This window comes from Brachyhypopomus gauderio, chromosome 1 (genome assembly GCF_052324685.1).
Source record: "Brachyhypopomus gauderio isolate BG-103 chromosome 1, BGAUD_0.2, whole genome shotgun sequence".
Taxonomy (NCBI): Eukaryota; Metazoa; Chordata; class Actinopteri; order Gymnotiformes; family Hypopomidae; genus Brachyhypopomus; species Brachyhypopomus gauderio.
Genome location: NC_135211.1, coordinates 18872567 through 18887421, shown reverse-complemented (window position 1 = coordinate 18887421; position 14855 = coordinate 18872567). Strand labels below are relative to the sequence as shown.

Sequence of the window (14855 nt, the reverse complement as noted above, 5' to 3'; positions counted from 1 at the left end):
GGGTAAAACTGAACTCATGTTAATGGGCAGATTTCACATCTTAATTATTCAACATCCCTTAAATATTAGGTACAAGTCATGCCATCATGTATCCAGAATGTGACAAAACAGACACAGCAGTTACAATGTTTGCCTGAATGGAAGAGATGACAAAAGTGTGTGTGTGTGTGTGTGTGTGTGTGTGTGTGTGTGTGTGTGTGTGTGTGTGTGTGTGTGTGTGTGTGTGTGTGTGTGTGTGTGTGTGTGTCTGTGAGAGAGAGAGAGAGAGAGAGAGAGAGAGTCGATGTGACAGCATCAAACAGCACATAGATTTTTATCTTTGTTGTTTTGCAGAAATGACCTCAGTACATGTTTGGCTGACAAGCAACCTTATTCATAAGTTCATCGCAGCAGTTTTGAGTTGCTTTGGCTAAGATTAGCTCAGCAGAAACAGAGTCACCACACACACACACACACACACACACACACACACACACACACACACACACACACACACACATATATATATATACACACATATCCGTCCACAGCCTGGTGGTGAGTGAGCAGCTTCTGCTTCAGACTGTACTGCACACCTCCACTCACCAGACAACCACACCTCCCCTCACCAGACATAATCACACCTCCACTCACCAGACATAATCACACCTCCACTCACCAGACACAATCACACCTCCACTCACCAGACACAATCACTCCACTCACCAGACACAACCACACCTCCCCTCACCAGACATAATCACACCTCCACTCACCAGACAACCACACCTCCACTCACCAGACACAATCACACCTCCACTCACCAGACACAACCACACCTCCCCTCACCAGACATAATCACACCTCCACTCACCAGACAACCACACTCCACTCACCAGACACAACCACACCTCCCCTCACCAGACACAATCACACCTCCACTCACCAGACAACCACACTCCACTCACCAGACACAACCACACCTCCCCTCACCAGACATAATCACACCTCCACTCACCTGATACAATCACACCTCCACTCACCAGACACAATCACACCTCCACTCAACAGACACAACCACACCTCCACTCATCAGACACAATCACACCTCCCCTCACCAGACACAACCACACCTCCCCTCACCAGACACAATCACACCTCCACCCACCGGACACAACCACACCTCCCCTCACCAGACACAACCGCACCTCCCCTCACCAGACACAATCACACCTCCACTCACCAGACACAATCACACCTCCACCCACCGGACACAACCGCACCTCCCCTCACCAGACACAACCGCACCTCCCCTCACCAGACACAACCACACCTCCCCTCACCAGACACAATCACACCTCCACTCACCAGACACAATCACACCTCCACCCACCGGACACAACCACACCTCCCCTCACCAGACACAACCGCACCTCCCCTCACCAGACACAATCACACCTCCACTCACCAGACACAATCACACCTCCACTCACCGAACACAACCACACCTCCACTCACCAGATACAATCACACCTCCACTCACCAGACACAATCACACTCCACTCACCAGACACAATCACACTCCACTCACCAGGCATAACCACACCTCCGCTCACCAGATACAATCACACCTCCACTCACCAGACACAATAACACACCTCCACTCACCAGACACAACCACACCTCCACTCACCAGACACAATCACACCTCCACTCACCAGACACAACCACACCTCCACTCACAAGACACAACCATATCTCCAATCACCAGACACAATCACACCTTTACTCACCAGACACAATCACACCTCCACTCACCAGACACAATCACACCTCCACTCACCAGATACAATCACACCTCCACTCACCAGACACAATCACACTCCACTCACCAGACACAATCACACTCCACTCACCAGACACAACCACACCTCCACTCACCAGAGACAATCACACCTCCACTCACCAGACACAATCACACCTTCAGCTTAATGAAGGGGAGATGGGCCTGTTCCTTAACCCACGTGGCAGACTGATGCCCTCAGTCCTAGGCTCAGATCTCCAATCAGAGGGCCAGTTTGGGTTTTGCTGAGGCATCTCAATGAGCAGGTGTGGGCACTACAGTAGTGGTGTGATACCATTACACTGAAATGAGAGTCCATTACACTGGTGCCAGGATCACAGCCGGTGGGTCCAATCAGAGTCCTCTTGGACATGCTTAGTTTAATTACCAGCATTTTAGTTAGAGAAAACCCAACAAACAGAACCCCAAGGCTAGAAATGCTGATGGTTTAAGTTCTTGTTCTTGTGTGTGTATTTAAAATCTGCTGTTCTGATCGATGAAGCAGGTCTTTCGACGAGTCTCTCCGCCCCATGTCGGAGTTATTTCTGTAACTGCATTTGAAGCCTTTGGCTTAGAGCAGGAAGCCATGGGAGGCGTGAGGTCATCGTGTACCCCTCCCCCCGGTCAGGTGTCCCACCCACACACACACGTGTGCAGACACACATAGACTAGTGTTAGACTTACAGGTGCTTTGAGGCTGATCCAAGCCTCCACAGGGAACACTGGTGTCATGGGGCTTACTGACTCATCCCCTCTCTGTTGTTTGATGTCCTTTTTTTCTGTCCCGTGGAAGCTCCTGTACAGTGGGAAGTACATTGGAGCCCCCCGCACCTGAAGCCCCTCCCTCACCTGAGGCCCCTCCCTCACCTGACCTTCTGTCCCTCACAGGTGTCTACGCTATGTCTGTCGCGGAGGACAAGGTCCCGGGAGAGGAGGTGGGACGCCTGAAGGCCAGAGACCCGGACCAGGGGGAGAACGGCCTGGTGGACTACACCGTGCTGGAAGGGGACGGCATGAACGTGTTTGAGATCAGCAAGGACTCAGAGAGCCAAGAGGCGGTCATTAAGCTAAAGAAGGTGGGATGGCTTCTCCCATAAGGCAGGGCACACATAGAGGGAGGGGCCTGTGATTCATCTGCATGTATATTAAAGATTAATATTATCCAGTGGGTGTCTGTATGTCACTGTACACATAGAGAGATGGACCAGTGAATAATACATAAAAGGTTAATATTATCCAGTGAGTGTCTGTATGTCACTGTTTGAATAGCTTTGAAGCTTTCACTCCTGGATAGTAGAACTTGATTATTTGTTTGCATAATTTATTTGCATAGGTGAAAGTGTACTTTGTGTGTGTGTGTGTGTGTGTGTGTGTGTGTGTGTGTGTGTGTGTCAGTACGAGCGAGACAGAGAGAGAAGCAAAATGGGCTTAGAATCGGAAAGGCAGGTTGAGAGATGGAAATGGAGCAGGGGAGGAAGAGATTGAGAGACAGAGATGGCAAGGAGATGGAAATAGAGAGATTAAGAGGAAGAGATTAGAAGGAGAGATGGAGAGGGAGAGCATGGGGGGGGAGGTGTCTCACTGTCCCAGCGTGTGGTTATCACATCTGGGTGAACGCTGCTTCTCATGCCTGGCTTGGCTCTAGATCTCGTGCCCCACTCAGTTACACTGGCACCCATGCCCAGCTTTAGTGCACCTGCACAAGAGGAGGCCTCACTGTCTTAGTGCAGATATAGACCAGCCTCACACTACAGTATGAGGGAGCCAAGCAGATTTGCCTGAACACTGCCCCCTGCTGGACACTGATGGCTTGTAATCCTCTGGCTGGAGATTGCAGACCGGAATATATATCCCATCGCCCGGGAGACCTCTGCCAGAGGGTTAGTATATGAGTGGCTTGCTCTGTTCAGCGCAGGGCAGCCATCTTTGGCTTGGCAATGTGTTTATTTATGGCAAGTAATTTGGCCAGCAAGCAAAGTGATGTTGCTGTCATGTGTGTCCAAGTGAAGCCAGAGTAATTCTTCACTATGTTAGTGTGGGATGTGTGTGTCAGGGTGATGATGGGGAAATGCTCGGAGACAGGGGTAAACGTGCTGGAGTGCATAGGTGTATGGGTGGAGGGAGGTGGAGGGAGGTGGAGGGAGGGTGGAGGTCCTGACAGCGCTGATACGCCACCGCTTCAGTCAATAGCATAATGCCAGGCTGATACACCTCTCGGGAAATCATCACCTTTTGCTCTTCAAAGTATGTTGAAAATTAAAGTCGAAATTACTGACAGAATTGCAGGGGTTTAATCAAGTATTCTGTTTCAACTGCAGTAAGCTGCACAGGCGGAATATTAAGAAGAGGCCCAGTGTTATTGTGAATATTATCTGCTGCTGATTACGTTCAGCTGCTGAGTTATTAGGTGCCAGAATAAAGAATTGCAGTGGAGGAGAAAGATAGAGGAGAGAGAGAGAGAGAGAGAGAGAGAGAGAGAGAGAGGAAGACTGAGAGAGGAAGAGGATGGGAGACAGGAAGAGTGAGAGAGAGGAAGAGAGAGAGAGAGGAAGAGAGAGATGTGGCTGAGGAGAGGCAGGTATCCTGGTGGAGAGAGGAAGAGAGAGAGAGAGGAAGAGAGAGATGTGGCTGAGGAGAGGCAGGTATCCTGGTGGAGAGAGGAAGAGAGAGAGAGAGGAAGAGAGAGATGTGGTTGAGGAGAGGCAGGTATCCTGGTGGAGAGAGTCATCCTGGGTTCATTTGTGCTTCCAGCACCAGAGGTGCCATTAAAAAACAAGAACAGAAAACAAGGAAAAGAAAAAGAAGATGATACAAAAACAACTAAAGCCCCAATCAGCCACCAATGTGTGTGTGTGTGTGTGTGTGTGTAAGTATGTGTGTTTCAGTGTTTCCCCTATAAGTGTAATTTGCACATGGTAATTTGTGAGAGCTGTGAGACAGGTGAGAGAGGCTAATCAGAAAACTGGCATACGTGTGAATCCATAGCCAGATCGGGGGGTGTAGGGGGTGTAGGGGGTGTGGAGGTGTAGGGGGTGTAGGGAGTGTAGGGGGTGTGGAGGTGTAGGGGGTGTAGGGGTGTGGAGGTGTAGGGGGTAGTTCTGTGCTCTGTAACTGTCCAGTTGTTCAGGGACAGTGGTTTTATTTCCTCACATATGAAATTGTGCATGTCTGTGTGTGTGTGTGTGTGTGTGTGTGTGTGTGTGTGTGTGTGTGTGTGTGTGTGTGTGTGTGTGTGTGTGTGTGTGTGTGAGTGAGTGAAGGGCACTGTGTGTATATATATGTGTGTGTGTGTGTGTGTGTGTGTGTGTGTGTGTGTGTGTGTGTGTGAAGGGCACTGTGTGTATATATATATGTGTGTGTGTGTGTGTGTGTGTGTGTGTGTGTGTGTGTGTGTGTGAAGGGCACTGTGTGTATATATATATATGTGTGTGTGTGTGTGTGTGTGTGTGTGTGTGTGCGTGTGTGTGTGTGTGTGTGTGTGTGTGTGTGTGTGCGTGTGTGTGTGTGTGTGTGTGTGTGTGTATGTGTGTGTGTGAAGGGCACTGTGTGTATATATATATATGTGTGTGTGTGTGTGTGTGTGTGTGTGTGTGTGTGTGTGTGTGTGTGGGCACTGGGTGTGAGACTACTGAAGGAGCAGATCCCCTCAACACAATGGCGACATGCGCCTAATAACTAACAACCTTCAGAATCTGTTGCAACAGCACCCTCTATCTGTCTCTCACACACTTGGTTGTGTGTGTAAGCCACTGTACCCTGTTTTCACTGTATTGATTAATTGGTAATCTTTTTATTCATTAGGGTAGTTATGTTTGCCGTTTATATCCTGTGAGACTGTAATTCTGCTGAGCCTAATTCAGCGTACTGACACGTTGGACATGTCTCATAAACAAACAGCAGTTCAGCAGTAATTACATTAATATGGCCTTGTGACTGACGGCACCGAAGGGCAGAGCCAGTGACTACAGCGTTTTCTCACTTGTTGTTTGCAGCCTGTGGATTTTGAAACCAAGCGCTCGTACACACTGAAAGTGGAGGCTGTGAACCCCAACGTGGACTCCAGATTCCTCAGCTGGGGCCCTTACAAAGACACCACCGTCGTAAAGATCTCAGTGGAGGATGCAGACGAGCCCCCCGCCTTCATGGCCCCCAGCTACACCTTCGAGGTGGAGGAGAACGCACCGGGTGGAACTCTGGTCGGCCGTGTGCATGCCAAGGACACCGACATCGCCAACAACCCCATCAGGTAGCGCCCCCTGGAGGCAACGTTTATCCCAGCTGCTGTCTGGCAGAACACAAAGGGATCACGCTACTGTTGACAAGCCTTGCTGGTTTAATCAAAGGGTGTCAGTATTTGCTGTAGTTGTGTCAACATCTTCAGTACACAGAAAGTCACAGAGCTGGGGCTGTCGCCCTGTTTAGAGTCGTGTGAACTGCCGTCTGCCGGGTGCGAGGTCTCGCAACTCTTTGCGCTTATTCCTTTGTTTCTCCTGCTTTGGTAGATATTTAATCCCTCGCTACACTGACTTGGAGGAGTTCTTCACCATCAGCCCTGAGGAGGGCACAATCAAGACCACCCGGCCCCTGGACAGAGAGACTCAGCCCTGGCACAACATCTCAGTCAGTGCCACAGAGATTGGTAGGATCCTGCTGTTTCCTCAGGACTCCCTAATTACAGACCAGCTTCTAATCTCCTCTCCTCCCCTCTCCTCTCCTCCTCTCTCCTTTCTCCTTTCCTCCCTTCTCATCTTGAAATGCCTGCTCCTCCCTCCTCACTTCGATGTGGTCGCTCTGACCCTGAAACAGTGCAGGGTGTGCAGGGACAGATCGCCTCTCAATGCCTGATTCATTCTCAGCTGACCTCAGACCTGTATTTATTTTGAGCACCACCAGGCTGTCAGATACATTCTCGGATTTTATGTCCTCTCTGATAATGTAATGCATTTAAAATGAACATCTCCAGTTCTGTGCATCAAATGGTGCTTTTATAATATGGATTCGGCTACTGTCTGGGAGCTTGATATTTCAGTGTTCTGCTGATAATGTCTGATGCAAGATAACGGGACTCATACTGAACTTCCATAGGAGCAGAGTGTCTTTCTTCTTCGCACTCTGTTCATGTCATTTTGACTTTCACCAGTTTTCAAAGACAGATTCCTTCTCTCCAACTAGCTAAGCATCTACTCCTCCTGTATCTGTCTGCTATTCAGAGCCATTACGCTGCACACTCTTCATCCACATTCTCTTTATGTCTGCTATTGTGCATATATGCATCTCCTCCATCCGTATGCTGAGAAACGTGTTGAAGGTTCTTTGACTTCGTGTTGATTCAGGTGGTCATCACCAAGATGCAAAGGTACGCGTTAACATCAAAGTGAAAGACGTAAACGACAATGCCCCAGAATTCGCCACCCAGGATGAAGTATTAATGTGTGACAATGTGAGCCCGGGCAAAGTGAGTGTATTTACAGTATACTTTTTGTCCCAGAGTACAGAAACATGAGCCATTAAGCCACTAAAGATGTTTAAAGCTACAGTGACACCACCTGTGAGAGAACGTTTGTTGTCTTTGTTTTCTTACTTCAGTAGTGGGAACATTTACATAACTGTTACCCACAGTCACAAAGATGAGGTTCAATATCCTGTTTCTCAAGAGGAGCCACTATCTACACAATCTTAAAAATGTGCACTTTGTGGATTTAGACTTACTGTGGATTTAGACTTTTATTAGAAACCAGTGTGTTAGTTTATACAACACAAATCTGCACTGTAATTTGATGGGTGTAAATGTGTGTGTGTGTGTGTGTGTGTGTGTGTGTGTGTGTGTGTGTGTGTGTGTGTGTGTGTGTGTGTGTGTGTGTGTGTGTGTGTGTGAGAGAGAGAGAGCGTGTGAGTGCTTTAGGTCGTTATGGAGGAGAGAGAGAGAGAGAGAGAGAGAGAGAGAGCGTTTAAATAACTGATTAATTATATAGGCTGCTCATTTCATTTGTCATCATTAGTCCAGGTGTATGTACTAAACTTTATAATATGTTTATTTATAATTTTTTTTTCTTGTCCTTACTCTCAACTATTTTTTATTACTTTAATTGTTAATAATTGTGTTTATCGCTTTGGCAACCGTTGAATCTGAATCTGAGAGAGAGAGTGAGAGAGATATATATAAAGATAGAGAGAAAGAGATAGGGACAGAGATAAAGAGAGAGAGAGAGAGAGAGAGAGAGAAAGAGAGGGAGAGAAAGAGTGAGGGAGAGAATGAGAGGGAGGGAGATAGACTAGAAAGAGAGAGAGAGAGAGAGAGAGAGAGAGGTGGAGATAGACAGCAGAGATGGACATTCCAGGTTCAGAAAGTAAAAGACCTCTCCAAGATTTTGGATTTTGGATTGTCTTCTTGGATTGTGTTGATTCCACTAATTTTACCTGGCTTGCATTAATTAGAAAATCTGATAGGTTGAGATAGAGAGTGAGAGATGGGCTGATTTACAACTGTACTTGTTTTGCTTTCTCCTGATTGGTCAGGCCATTAAGACGGTGAGCGCTGTGGATAAAGATGAGATGTCTCCACGACAACACTTCCACTTCAGCCTGGCCCCCAAGGCGGTCAGCAACCACAACTTCTCCCTGAAGGACAACAGAGGTAGGTACCCTAGAAGCCCCTCCCCTACTGACCACGGGATCCCACCCCCACTGACCACGGAATCCCACCCCCACTGCCAATGGCCCCACATTCTGCCCTCCAGACACCTGTAAGATTAAGACCACAGCATGAAGTGACACATCTCCATGGAAATGGTCATGTTCTATCTTTAACCATCACACAGAGCTGGAGCGTGGATACTGTATGTGGGCATGAGGGCGGGTACTGTATGTTGGCATGAGGGCGGGTACTGTATGTGGGCATGAGGGCGGGTATGAGGGTGGGTACTGTAGGTGGGTATTAGGGAGGGTACTGTAGGTGGGTATGACGGCGGGTACTGTAGGTGGGTATGAGGGCGGGTATGATGGCGGGTACTGTAGGTGGGTATAAGGGCGGGTACTGTAGGTGGGTATATGGGTGGGTACTGTAGTTGAGTATTAGGGTGGGTACTGTAGGTGGGTATGAGGGCGGGTATGATGGCGGGTACTGTAGGTGGGTATTAGGGCGGGTACTGTAGGTGGGTATGAGGGCGGGTATGATGGCGGGTACTGTAGGTGGGTATTAGGGCGGGTACTGTAGGTGGGTATGAGGGCGGGTATGATGGCGGGTACTGTAGGTGGGTATTAGGGCGGGTACTGTAGGTATGCATCAGGAACAAGGGTTGGTATGGAGGGCAGCTATGGGATGGCAGTTTTATCTGACCTAGATGCTTTAGTGGATTTAGAAAAAAAAACTAGTCATAAAAAAAAAAAAAAAAAAACAGTCATTTTAACATTTATAATATTTGTAATAAATTTAGTATTTATTTGTATATAATATAATCTGATTTATGCTGTTTCACAAACTATGATGGGTGTTTCCTAACTAGGGACTATTATCTGCCAGTTTATCTAGTAGTATATGTACTAGTTTATCTAGTGTTGTAAGTACCATTTCATCTTGTAGTATATGTACCAGTTTATCTAGTGGTATATATACCAGTTTATGTACTGGTTTATGTATGTTAGAATACTCTGTTGTGTTTTCATTGCCCAATTAACACTATATCCTACCGTTAAATGTATAAAACAGCCATTGTGTCTTAAAATTGTCGTTAGTGGTCATGAAATGAACGTATCTCTGTCCTAATTCTACAATAAAGACAGTCAACAGTCCACATAATTTCATATAATCACTAGTTGACTATTAGATAACGTCTTTCTTAATAGCATGCAACTATTCAAAGTTTCACGTGTGACACGCTTGTCCCGGGAGAAAAGCTGATGGACCCTCTGAAATCACGAGCTTGCTTCTTTACATGGGGGGGGGGGGGGGGGGGTGACATGGGGGGGTCGTAGTGCACGGACGTCCGCTCAGCCAACCCATTTGTGTCCAATTCTATATAAGGCACGCGCATGCGTTAATTACAGTTAAAAGGGATATTTTTAAATGACAGAGAAATCCATTTTAGATAGCTTTAGGTGAATATGGAGGGAGAGAGGGGGAGAGAGAGAGAGAGGGAGAGAGGGTGTGTGTGTGTGTGAGAGAGAGAGAGAGAGAGAGAGAGAGGGTGAGAGAGATGTCTCTCTTTTTCTCTCCCATTTGAAATGCTTTAATAAGATGGGAAATGAGCACTTACTTTCAGCAAGTCGTTTCTAAAGCCGACAATATGGGGGCGACAGATTAAGCTGCTCTAATTGACTGGCTTTGTCTGTGGCCAGAGGAGCCGTTCAAATGGCCCCAGACTGAAAGAGTCTCGCCCACTCGTTTATCTTGGCCTCCATTATACCCAGCTCAGGTCAGACCTCCAGCGTCCTGTGATCATCACAACTTGCTGAAAATCAGTGCCACATGATCCAGCCTCACACAGTTATATATATATATATATATATATATATATATATATATATATATATATTTATATATTTAAATATGTTAGGGTGGATATTAGGCGGTACTCTGTAATACTCAGTCATTATTAGATAAATTGCATGATGTATGCATGGTAACAAAGAGTCCTTATTGTTTTTATATGTGGAGATTACTGCACACGTTAAACCCAGGTGCACACATCCTGCTTAGTCACAGAAACTCTTTTGAGACTGATATTACTGTCAGATTTTTCACTGTAAGGCATTTACTGTTGACAGTGTCTCAGAATGGCTCCTTCAAACGTGTGTAACAAGTGGAGACCCAGAGGAGAAGTCTTCTGCTCAGAGAAGTCTCCTTCTCCTCTGAGGCAGGTTCTTCACTGTGTCCATAGTAATCTCCCACACAGAATAGCATATAGAAATGTAATTGATCACAGGAGATTGAGCCTGGCCTGTAGAGTGCTGTGGTGCTGAGGGCATGTCATTAGGGCCACTTTCGTTACCGCGCAGAGCAGGACCTGAAGTCAGTGCAGCCAGCAGGCAGAGAAGATTACCAAGCTGCAGGTCTTTAAATGAATTCGCTCTGTCTCTGCCTGAAGAGTGACCTTGCACACTGGGAAGGGTCCTGGCACCATTCCCTCCCTGCCTCGACACATAAAGCACACTCCCTCCCTGCCTCGACACATAAAGCACACTCCCTCCCTGCCTCGACACATAAAACACACTCCCTCCCTCTCTCAAACACACTCCCTCCCTGCCTCGACACATAAAGCACACTCCCTCCCTGCCTCGACACATAAAACACACTCCCTCCCTGCCTCGACACATAAAACACACTCCCTCCCTGCCTCAAACACACTCCCTCCCTGCCTCGACACATAAAACACACTCCCTCCCTGCCTCAAACACACTCCCTCCCTATCTCGACACATAAAACACACTCCCTCCCTCTCTCAAACACACTCCCTCCCTGTATCGACACATTAAACACACTCCCTCCCTGCCTCAAACACACTCCCTCCCTGTCTCGACACATAAAACACACTCCCTCCCTATCTCGACACATAAAACACACTCCCTCCCTCTCTCAAACACACTCCCTCCCTGTATCGACACATAAAGCACACTCCCTCCCTGCCTCAAACACACTCCCTCCCTGTCTCGACACATAAAACACACTCCCTCCCTGCCTCGACACATAAAACACACTCCCTCCCACTCTCAAACACACTCCCTCCCTGCCTCGACACATAAAGCACACTCCCTCCCTGCCTCGACACATAAAACACACTCCCTCCCTGCCTCGACACATAAAACACACTCCCTCCCTGCCTCAAACACACTCCCTCCCTGCCTCGACACATAAAACACACTCCCTCCCTGCCTCAAACACACTCCCTCCCTATCTCGACACATAAAACACACTCCCTCCCTCTCTCAAACACACTCCCTCCCTGTATCGACACATTAAACACACTCCCTCCCTGCCTCAAACACACTCCCTCCCTGTCTCGACACATAAAACACACTCCCTCCCTGCCTCAAACACACTCCCTCCCTGTCTCGACACATAAAACACACTCCCTCCCTGTCTCGACACATAAAACACACTCCCTCCCTGCCTCAAACACATTCCCTCCCTGCCTCGACACATAAAGCACACTCCCTCCCTGCCTCAAACACACTCCCTCCCTGCCTCGACACATAAAACACACTCCCTCCCTCTCTCAAACACACTCCCTCCCTGTCTCGACACATAAAACACACTCCCTCCCTGCCTCAAAAGCACTCTCTCCCTGCCTCGACACATAAAACACACTCCCTCGTTGCCTCGACACATTAAACACACTCCCTCCCTGCCTCGACACATAAAACACACTCTCTCCCTGTCTTGACAAATAAAACACTCCCACTCGCCTCCTCCTTCCTTGTCTTTAAGCTGCCCCTGTGTTTCTGGCCTGCCCACAGACAACACTGCCACCATCGTGGTGATGCGAAAGGGCTTCAATAGGATGATCCAGGACGTGTACGCCCTGCCCATCGAGATCAATGACAACGGTGTGCCTGCGTTGAGCAGCACCAACACACTGCTGATCCGCGTGTGCACCTGTGACAGTAAAGACACCATGTCCTGCATGGAGCCCCAAGTCCTGCCTGCAGGCCTCAGCACCGGAGCTCTCGTAGCCATCCTGGCCTGTATCGTCATCCTTCTGGGTAAGAACCACCCCCGAGTGGATAGCACCGCCTGCCTCAGAGAACCATGGGAATTAAACCGGTCTAATCAGGTTTCGCTTAGCTGTCAAGATTTACATTTAATTATAGTCCACTGAATTGCTTTTTACTTCAGGCAAGTTAAAGCAGGCTTCTTTGTAAAATAGGTGTGTGTTGCAATATTTGTATGCATTACATTTATGCATGTTTTGTGCTAATGTGTAGATGGTGATTATGCCTGTGCTACTGTTCGATCTCATTTAGAGCCCTGTTGTTCTGCCTTGGTCATGCCCACGGTGTTGCTGACTGTGCTGAACGTGTGTGTGTGTGTGTCCGCGTTCGTCCAGCTATCGTGGTTCTGTTCGTGGCGCTGAGGCGGCAGAAGAAGGAGCCCCTCATCGTGTTCGAGGAGGAGGACATCCGTGAGAACATCATCACCTATGACGACGAGGGGGGCGGAGAGGAGGACACGGAGGCCTTCGACATTGCCACCCTGCAGAACCCAGACGGGATCAACGGCTTCCTGCCCCGCAAGGACATCAAACCCGACCTGCAGTTTCCACTCCGGCCCGGCCTGCGACCCGTGGCCAACAGCGTGGACGTGGATGAGTTCATCAAGACGCGCGTGTCTGACGCAGACCATGACCCCACCGCCCCTCCGTACGACTCCATACAGGTGTACGGCTACGAGGGGAGGGGCTCAGTCGCCGGGTCCCTCAGCTCACTTGAGTCGGTCACCACTGACTCCGATCTGGACTACGATTACCTCCAGAGCTGGGGGCCGCGCTTCAAGAAACTCGCAGAACTTTACGGCACCAAAGACCTGGCTGAGGACAACTCTTAACAACCACTTTGTAGATTCTTCCACCCCTTCCTCCATCACTTCCACTAACTATGTGTGCTGTGTAAAGTTTACTATAAGTATTCCACAAGTTCATCTATTTATAGTAAACTTTAGGTTGTTTTGATTGCTCGTTTTAAGTATACATGCAGTATACTACACAGTATGCTACACAGTATACTACACAAAGATAGGGATCGTTCAGAGTATGATCAGAAGATGCTGCAGAGAAGTTGAAAGAAATAGAAATAAAATAACAAATAAAAAAAATAAGATTCAAAAGATAAAATAAAAAGAGACACCTCTGTGGGACATTCTGACGTGAAGCAGTGTGTGTGTGTGTGTGTGTGTGTGTGTGTGTGTGTGTGTGTGTGTGTGTGTGTGTGTGTGTGCGCGTGTGTGCGTGTGTGCCGATGTGATTTGAAAACTAAGGAACCCAGTGTATTTCGCTTTTGTTAGTCGAGGTTGGGGTGCTGGCACAGGGTCACAGAGACGGAGGAACTGCTGAAATACTGTGAATGAGCTCACAGAGGAGAACAAACAGTTGCCTTATAATGAAACTCAAGAACGTCAGCAACCTGGACTTTGTCCCTCATGTAGCGCCTCCTACTGGCTGCTGGGTGACCTGCCGAACAGGCCTCTCCTTGGGCTTTAGGGTTTTTAGTCTTTCTCTTTTCTTCTTCCTTTTTCCCTTTAAAGCCTCTCGGCGTAGATGAATCCAGAAAAGGCCCTCTCACTTTCTCTTACCCAGACGAACAAAAACGAACAACAATAACAAAACAGAAATCTCCACTTTCAGTGAACAATCACTAAGAAAGACACGTGAGCTCAAAAATCGCCTTAAATTCTGGACACTCTTGCAACACAGTGCATTTTTTGTAACTTGAAAACTATATCCTAAAGCTAAAATCCATATAACATATGTACAGACCACATGTGCGAATATGTGTCTTGAGGATCAAACTTGCGCCTGTTCGGTTTATGTAAATCTCTTTTTTTTATATTATGATGGTATAATTATGATTATCGATACTTTCAATCTCTTCATTTCTCATTTACTTTAATGGCGTATATTATTCTCCCTTGTGAGAAAATAGCAATCTGTCCTGTCACAGTGAGAAACAGCTCATTTCTATGTCAATTTTATGGTAACTATTTGTACAATTTTAAAAGTTCTTATTTTAGTATACATACAAATATCAGTATTTCAACATGTAAGAAACTGTTACAGCATCACACTTATATTTTATGAACATTGTACTGTTGCTCTACTATCTGCTTCAGTCTCCGAAGTGGAAATCTTTGAAATAAATGCTCTTTTATAAAATAATGGAGGCTGTTAAATATGTTCGAGCAGAGACTTCTAAAGCAGTTATATTTATCACGCTGATTTGCAGCATGTAATCTGTGTTCTAAACATCAGAGGGAAAGCTACAAACCCATTCCTGTGACGTGTGCTGTATTCGAGAACCCAACACACACACACACACACACACA

The 14855-nt window shown here is 47.4% G+C and overlaps 1 protein-coding gene across 2 annotated transcripts in view; it reads left to right on the top strand.

The window, feature by feature from the left end:
* cdh11 (cadherin 11, type 2, OB-cadherin (osteoblast)) overlaps window positions 1-14688 on the top strand; it is a 53105-nt gene extending 38417 nt beyond the window's left edge. For both annotated transcript variants that reach the window (XM_077000508.1, XM_077000516.1), the window contains exons 6-12: window positions 2711-2898; window positions 5815-6068; window positions 6325-6461; window positions 7156-7277; window positions 8339-8456; window positions 12275-12520; window positions 12865-14688. In XM_077000508.1, the coding sequence (XP_076856623.1) occupies window positions 2711-2898; window positions 5815-6068; window positions 6325-6461; window positions 7156-7277; window positions 8339-8456; window positions 12275-12520; window positions 12865-13361 (1562 nt within the window). In that variant the 3' untranslated portion in view covers window positions 13362-14688. The remainder of the gene's footprint in view (window positions 1-2710; window positions 2899-5814; window positions 6069-6324; window positions 6462-7155; window positions 7278-8338; window positions 8457-12274; window positions 12521-12864) is intronic.
* Window positions 14689-14855: the final 167 nt, after the last annotated feature.